Here is an 8,231-nt window from a genome sequence, read left to right as displayed (position 1 = left end):
TCTGTCTTCGGCTCAGGTCATGATCCCAGGGTCTTGGATCGAGCCCCACATTGGGCTCCCTGCTCTTCGGGAAGCCTGCTTCTCCCTCTTCCACTGCCCCTGCTTGTGTTCCCTCTCTTGCTGTGTCTCTCTCTGTCAAATAAATAAATAAAATCTTAAAAAAATAAAAAATAAAATTCTAATCTATTATTTTCTATATGAGAGATACGAACTTCATAAAAAACACAGTGATGCCATTTGCTATGTTTTATTTCGCTATGAGCTTGTTAAACATAACATGCAAATGATTAAAAAAGAACATACACGTGATTTAGAGTGAAAAATAATTCTAGAAAAGAAAAGTTTCGCTAGGTAAGTATATAAATTCTTAACGCTAAAAATATTGCTCTAAGTGTATGTGGCTTTGTGAATTTGTGAATTTTGATTTGCAAAATCATTGGTCTCAAAATTTGCCACCCATTTTTCGGCTAAACAAGTATGAACATAGAAATTTGAGATCATTTAATTCTAGACAGTGAACATCCTTACGTGTGTAGCCCATGCTTTTTGGCACATTAAGTTAAGATTTAGGAATTATAATACTCGGCTGACTTCCATTCAATGAGTAGAAGACTTTGCACATCATTTGACAGTAGAGATGTAGAAAATACTAAATTTACAAATAAAGCATTAGGTTTGTTGTCTCTGTGTGTGTCTATGTCTGTGCTTGTGATGAAATAGGCCTGCCTTTCATCTTTTGTTTAAAAAAAAAAAGTAGTAAAATGTTTACAAAACATTTCCCTCAGAATTTGGAATTCATGGAAGTAATAAACAGTGACCAAAAAAATGAATACTGTGAAAACTGACACACACAAAAAATATAACCATAAAATGTTACTCCAGGGTACACCTCAATAGAATCAGAATTAGTAGATATTAATTAACGGTGATTTCATTTGCTACACGTAGACATTCGTACATATCAGGTGGCAGACTGGTGTGGGTTAGACGGTTGCCATCCAGACGTAAATGCTTGATCTTGGAGTAAGATAATGGTCCCAGGATCTTACAGAAGCTCTTTACTTCAAACTCTGCAAATTGAAGAACAGACATGTTAATTATTTAGTACATGGACTTGCAACAATTACTTTAAAAATGCTCAAATCCATAATAATATCTATTAGGACTCCTTCCCACTTATTGGCTGTATCTCTGAATTTGGCACTGCTAAAGGAGTATTTCAAGCTACCAAATGGCACAACAATATTTAGTAAAGAATGCTTATGGGTAGATCAGGACATTCGGTGGAATTTTTTAAAGAACAGAACTTATTAAATATAAGTTCTGCATTTAGAAATGCTTGGTTTTAGAAAGACATTCAATTAACGTGTCATTTTACCTAAGCACTCTCTTGAAGTATTTCATCTAGCTCAAAGAAATCTAAGACTGCTGCTGTTGTATGAATAACCTCACTGATATAAATATCTTGGTTTTTGGCATCTTAAAATCAGAAGGGTTAACTAGATGACCTCTGAAGAATCTTCCAACGAACACACTTTTTGACAATAATTCAGAACTCCAAAGCAAAACCCAAATCATAGAATGTCCATGATTGGAGCTCATGCCCTTTTCTTCTGTGGAAAGAAAAAGCTGCCACCAATGAAAAACCAGTTTAGGTTTGAATAGAAACAAAGGCTGTTCTTAGATTGTATGCTCTATGTTTATATGTAGAAACTGTCTGTTTCTACTCAGGTCAAGTTCCAATTAATCTTATCTGGTCCCCTCTAGTGTTATTTTTCTTTCATTCTCCAATTCTCGTTAACAATGACTTCAGTGGAGCCTGACACACTGTTCTCTTTCCCTCTAAGATGTTGTCTTTAAAAACTGATCAGTTAAATTTCAGGGATCTTGTGGTGCCTATCTCTGAGAAAGCATGGCATAATTGGACAAAACGTGGTTTTAGGCCTATATTAGTCTTCTATCTCTGCCATTTATCATCGAGGTGACTTTGGAACATTTATCTGATCTTCTTATTAGATATAACGTATCTATCATACTGTGTTACATGAAGATTGAAGTAATTAAGTAATGTGAGTCACTTCACACACAGAGCAAGCACTTAATACGTGTTGAACAGCTATTGATGTCCTTTGAATTTTGCCCTCTTTTCCAAATTACATGAGGAAAATCTATGACTAGGCTAATGCTTAAGGTTGAAAGTTTAATACATGATTGGCTAAATATTTTCTAATACTACATAAATATTAAGGGGCTCTTTTTATCTTCAGAGAATGTGATGATGAGTATACATAATTTTATGTAGCAAAATAAGCTGAATTGAAAACATACAAAAACAACAAGAATATCTGAAATGTATGTATCTAAATATCAAGAATAAGGAAGGAATTAAATTGACTAACCACTCATTTTCAAATGACCATATGTGACAGGGAGTGTAGTTTCAAGCTCAGCTTGGCGTGAGTGACCATGTGTTCCATAGACCACCTTTCCTGTCTCCTATGTCACCTCTTCCATCTAGTCTTTATACGTTCAGATGTTCCTGCATCTGTCTTTCTCCCTTTTCCTGTCTCAGAGTGTGAGGTAGTCCCAATCATGTGGGACTCCATCAACCACATCTAACAGGTTTCTTCAGCCCTTCAACATCTTAAATCCCATTAGCATTTTGGGTTGTCTAAGTTATCCTTCTTCCTAACCACCACCACCAATGTTTATAATGTGGGCCATACATTGTCACATAGTGAATTTTCCACTGCAAATGGCTGTAAGTGTTCAGCTATGATAACGTTACTCCGTATTGTATGACAAACAAGCTTTCCAGACACAAGAAAGGTTATATGGCATTTCAAAGCAGGCAATCATGGTCTCCTTCTTGGGAACACCCCAACCTTAGCAGGAGTTACACAAAATTGTTGCAGAATTACAAAGTATCATATTAAAAAGTCACATTGTAATCTTTTAGATAGAATTATCAATATCCTTATCCTATATGACAAAAGAACCAAATTTCATGGTATAAAGATCATTAAGTACAATAGATTACTTTGCAGATATAATTGTTTTATGAATAAATCAATGTTTCCCACCTGAATTCTTACTCAAAAAATGTTGTTCATGAACCAGGGATTTTCTTTTCTGTCACCCTTCATTAAAGAATAAGGTGGAGAATAGTGAATTTCAGCTTCCCACCTGAATCTGTGTGGTTTAAATTTAAAAATTTCCCAGAAGACTACATAAATAGCTCAGAGTGGATCAGGTCAAACAACCAACCAGGAGATAAATAAAAAATAAACTATGACAGCAGGAGAAAGGAAGGAGAAACTGGAAAAATCAAATGAGGTGAAGTGTTGTGTATAGAAAAGGGGGAAATTTAATACCATTAAAACAAATTCCAGACCCTCATCATGTTCCTTCTTCCCTCCTTAATCTTCCTCTCCATCTTCATAAGAACACTGTAAGGATACACACTATATTACAGATGATGGAGGTGGATAATAATGGTCAGTGATAGCAGGGTAATATATCAAGTCCCAAGTAATGATATCAGAGGAGACCATGAGCATATGTGCGCTGCTCTGGAGATAATCAGGAGCGGTATTTGAAAACCTCTGCTAGTTAGCCCTCTTCTGGACTTGTTTATTCCTCCCTCAACCAGACCTTGCCAAGAAGTAAATGTAAGGCGCAAATCTAAATCATGACAGAGGCAAATAATAACAAATAAATATTCAGAGATAACACAGTAGGATTAACTAACTCAAAATATTAAATTTGAATAAATTCATGTTTAAGTCCTGTGAGCTGAATAGTTTCTTATCTGGACACTCTAAAGAAAGGCCAGACATTGGATATATAACTGAGCTAGAGGGATGTCTTGTTGGCATTTTCCTTCCTTTTTTTTTTTTTTTAAATGGAACCAGAGACACTATTTATACCACATAGCTTAGGCATTTAAAGACTTGAGGAAACATCAGTCAAGGACAGGCAGAGCTTTCTACTTACTTTCGAGTTCATTGACCTCCAGATAATAGTTTTCAAGGTTCTCATTGACAGTTGGTATATTTTTAAGCTTATTATAGGAGAGATCCAGCTCAAGCAGGGATGATACATTAAAAGAATTTCCAGGTACTCCACTATCAGCCAGTTCATTATGAGATAGACGCAGATACTGCAGTCCATTAAAACGCTTGAAATACTCATCAGGGATGTTGCTGATCTTATTGTTGTCCAAGTAGAGAGTCAGAAGAGATGCTGGGAGACCAGAAGGCAGTTTGGTCATCTGATTGTAGCTCAAGTCGAGGTACTCGAGGGACTTAAGACCTTTAAAAGCAGCCGAAACAGCATCTTCTTTCAGTTGATTGTGTTGAAGGTGGACAAAAGTCAGGTTTACCAGTCCATCGAAGGAACCAAGCTTCTGGATCTTGTTGTGTGTAAGCTGCAGGTCCACCAGAGATTTGGGAAGTGGGCCCACAGACTCTGTCAGGTTGTTGTAGTTGATATGCAGCTTCTTCAGTTGTTTCAGCTTAGAGAAAATTTTTCCTTTTATCTTGGAATTTTCTAGAAGGTTATGATCCAGAATGAGCCACTGCAGATCAGTTACGTTTTCAAAGGCCTTTTCGTCAATATGGTCGATCTGGTTATTCCTAAGGTAAAGATACTTGATTCCAGGAGGCACCATCGGCACACTTTTCAATTTCAGCTCATCACAGTACATGGCCGATGGGTAGCTTTCCGGGCAGTTACACTCTGGGGCACAGTTTGGCGAGGACAGCCCATAAATCGATACAGCAAAATCGTAATCATAGTACTGGCCCCTGGCACCAAGGATTGCCAAGAGGAGAGTAAACACACCTAGATGCATTTTTGGCAAATACTTTGAATCCTAAATAAAGTGGAAACATACTGTTATACAAGTATACTTTCAGGAAAAGGATATTGGCTTTGCAGTGTTAAATGCTTTAGCAAATATGCACTTTATTATTTTATAGTGCTTTTTTAGAGTAGCTAATGATGTCTTTTTAATTTTTATTTAAGAATCACAAGAAGGATGACCAAGTACTTCTGGTGTGTGAACCCGGTTCAGGTTAGACTGCATACCCAGGCGCCCCCTTCTGGGCAAGCCAGGACCAATTGTCCATTTAATCTCTCTAGATCATTCCTTAATTAAATGCCTTCCTGCAATAGATTTCTGGGTGGTGCCCACTGGCCACCATGTTAGTACACTGCCTCAGAACATCCTTCAAAACCAGAAAAATGAAAATGAAAAGACAATTTGAAACTGTACCCTGTACCCTGCCATTCACCATCATTAAAATGTCTCATTAAGAAGACCCTTCCTGGAAACACGGGCAATCTATGGTTTTGCCCGGAGGAAAGCTGTTCTTATGTATATGTGTGTGTGAGAGGGGATACATTCCTTTAAAAGTGTCTGGGTCTTGTTGGTTCTGAGGTGGAGGAACAGAATTCTTTTTTAAGATTTTATTTATTTATTTATTTATTTATCAGAGAGAAAGAGGGGGAGAGAGCAAGCACAGGCAGACAGAATGGCAGGCAGAGTCAGAGGGAGAGAATTCTTGAGGGGGGGAGGCAGTGTGCCTATTATTTTGACTTTTTTTTTTTTTTAACATTCCATGCTTTTAGGCACACTACACAACTGTGTTCCAAAACTAATATTTAGTATATTAGTTTTCAAAACTATTTTTTATTAATCAGGGAAATGTCACAGATTCTTTAAAAATGTTAAACCTATAAAGAGATCCAGCTGGTAGAGAAAACATATTATTTTCAAGTTTTGAATTAAAGTTTTCCTTTCTCCATAACTCACAAGTTCTCTACTTTCCTCATGCCAAAATTTAAGAAGGCATGGCTCATTTATCTGGATCTTAGTGCCCTCACAGCATGGGAAAGAGTGGGAATTGAGGAAATTCTGTATTAAACAGTGGCATTAGGAGCCATGTAGGAAAGGACAAATTAAAAATGAGCTGTAACAGTGATCTTCTCATATGAACATGGTTCTAAGGTGAGGCTCAATCAAGTGCAGTTCACTTGCTTGGGGAAGTACAGAGTTAACAATTTAGGTAAAGAAGTGGGTTTTTGTAGAGTGGAGAGTTATGGCTGGGGGTAACACCAGAAGGGAAAACATAATGGGAGGCAGGATCTACATTCCACTAGGTACCATAAAATAATATATCTTCCTGTGTGAAGTATGGTATAAGCTTTTGTAACTAGGGAGTTTGGGATAAATAGGATTTTTTCAGTATCAAAACTTGAGACATCTTTTCATTGCTCCAACTTGAAATTATAAGGCACTTTATTTTAGCAGATGAAACCTTCCAAAAAGTTGTTAGAATCACTCTGATAGCTGACATAATGTAACATGTAGCCAGATCCTTGGCAAATTATTCCCTAAGATTACGATGGCGTCATTTAATTTAGTTGACAGGACTTGGCCATGAGAACAATTACATAGTGTAAATGTAATTACAGGATTTTTTGTAAGTTATAATATGTTAATGTTGTAAAGATTTGTCTGGCTTTATTAAAAAGCTTCCACCTTATTTTAAATTGAGTATACACTAAAAATAGTCATGGTCACTATAATATGAATATTGAATAGTAATGAAAAAAATGCTTTCATACTTTTTGGCAGAGGAAAAACAAGGGCTCTAAATTCAAAGAGAGTTTGTGACCATATAATGAAACCACTATGAAGCAAAAGAGCACTTTGCTTTTTCCCAGTTTTTTCCAAATACCTGTGGCTATGGAGGAAATGCTTTTCTCAAAAAGTAAATCATCTTTCCCAGAATTTCTCTAAAACATGTTTTTTCAAGACATACATCCAAAAAACAAATCGATAAAATTAACAAAATAGAAGTAAGCAATTCATGAGTGTCTAAGTTCTTTAGCTCACATTTTATAACATGTTTATTATAAATTGTAACAAATTATAACAATGTATTTATTGAGAGACAGTTTGAATATTAATGGAAATGGTCTTTCTTTGCTCCAAAATTAGGTTCTAACAATACTAATATATATAACTAATTAGCATAAAATAGCAAACATTTTACTTGCCACACCTTTTTTTTTTACCATGTCTAGTTTAAATATTTTCTCATTCCGATTCTGAAACTTTGCATAGCTTCCTTTACCAAGCAGTGTAGCATATACTTTATAAAATTGATCTCAAATCCATAAATCATGGAAAGTACATTCAGCAAAATGTGAAAGTAAATGCTAAAAACTGTGGATCTGCTGTTGAATAGCAATTGGCAAAGTTACTCTGGAATTTTTTCTGTTCCTGTTACAATAAACACTGTCCCAAACAGTCAGCATCCCCAGTGCTATAGTTAAAACAGCACTTACCTTACTGTCTTGACACTGCTTTCCTTAATTCTTAAAGCAGATGCACCATGGACAAGAATCCACCAATATATGCTGTGAACTCTGTCAGGACGGAACTGGCTGCCAGATTCTTAGTGATACAAGAGCTGAAGGGGGAAAACCCAGCCCAGTCACGCCAGTCTCTGCATGGAGTTATGTCACTGTGGGGATCTTGTGGGGTGGCATGTGAGCATTTTGCTCTCTAACCAAGTGCAGGTGGATGTGGGGAGCAAGGACTGCCCCACTCATTCCCTATGGAATGGGAGAGAGAGTCATGCTTAACTAGCCCAAATACCTTAGCTTTTAACCAAGAATTGAGTCCTGCTGCAAATGAAGACATCTACTGTGGAAGCATTTCTCTTGCAAAGCTCTCTCCCTCTGTAGCTGTTGCAACAATTAGATGCTATTCTCTCAATCAGCTCTCAGGTTCACCTAAAGGTCTCCTAAATCATAAACAGAACAAATAATTTCAGGAAAGTGCAAATGAGTCTTCAGAGGAATTGAATCTTTTCTTGCCCATTGCTCTTGAAGTTTATATTGATTTACTCGGACCACCTTAATTTGGGGCCGGGGAGGTAACTTAACGTTAGTTCCCAAAATGTGAAAATATGCTTCATTGACACTCTGACAGAGAAGGTAAATATCAACATTTCCAGTTTATTTCTTATGTTAAGGGGATTCATTTTATGCTATTCCGATCTGGAATCAATCAGCAATGTCCTGCCTGTTTCTTATTTTGTGGATTTAATTTAGGAATTCATCCAAGACCTTACTTGGGGATGGTATTCTATAGCTTAATGCCAAAAAACATAAAAGAACATGAAAAAATTGCACACTAAAAATATCACAAGGCA

General features: G+C 36.5%; 1 protein-coding gene across 1 annotated transcript; it reads right to left on the bottom strand.

Annotated features, from left to right (window-relative positions):
• Window positions 1-231: 231 nt before the first annotated feature.
• LUM (lumican) lies at window positions 232-7,663 on the bottom strand. Its single transcript, XM_044228318.1, has 3 exons — window positions 7,360-7,663; window positions 3,997-4,876; window positions 232-1,070 (listed from the first exon to the last, which is right to left on the bottom strand). The coding sequence occupies exons 2-3, from the start codon at window positions 4,853-4,855 to the stop codon at window positions 916-918; spliced, it is 1,014 nt and encodes a 337-aa protein (XP_044084253.1). The 5' UTR covers window positions 4,856-4,876; window positions 7,360-7,663; the 3' UTR covers window positions 232-915.
• Window positions 7,664-8,231: the final 568 nt, after the last annotated feature.

This window comes from Neovison vison, chromosome 12, assembly GCF_020171115.1.
Source record: "Neovison vison isolate M4711 chromosome 12, ASM_NN_V1, whole genome shotgun sequence".
In the NCBI taxonomy this organism is placed as follows: Eukaryota; Metazoa; Chordata; class Mammalia; order Carnivora; family Mustelidae; genus Neogale; species Neogale vison.
The sequence above is the reverse complement of the archived record's forward strand: the minus strand, read 5'-3'. Positions and strand labels throughout refer to the sequence as shown.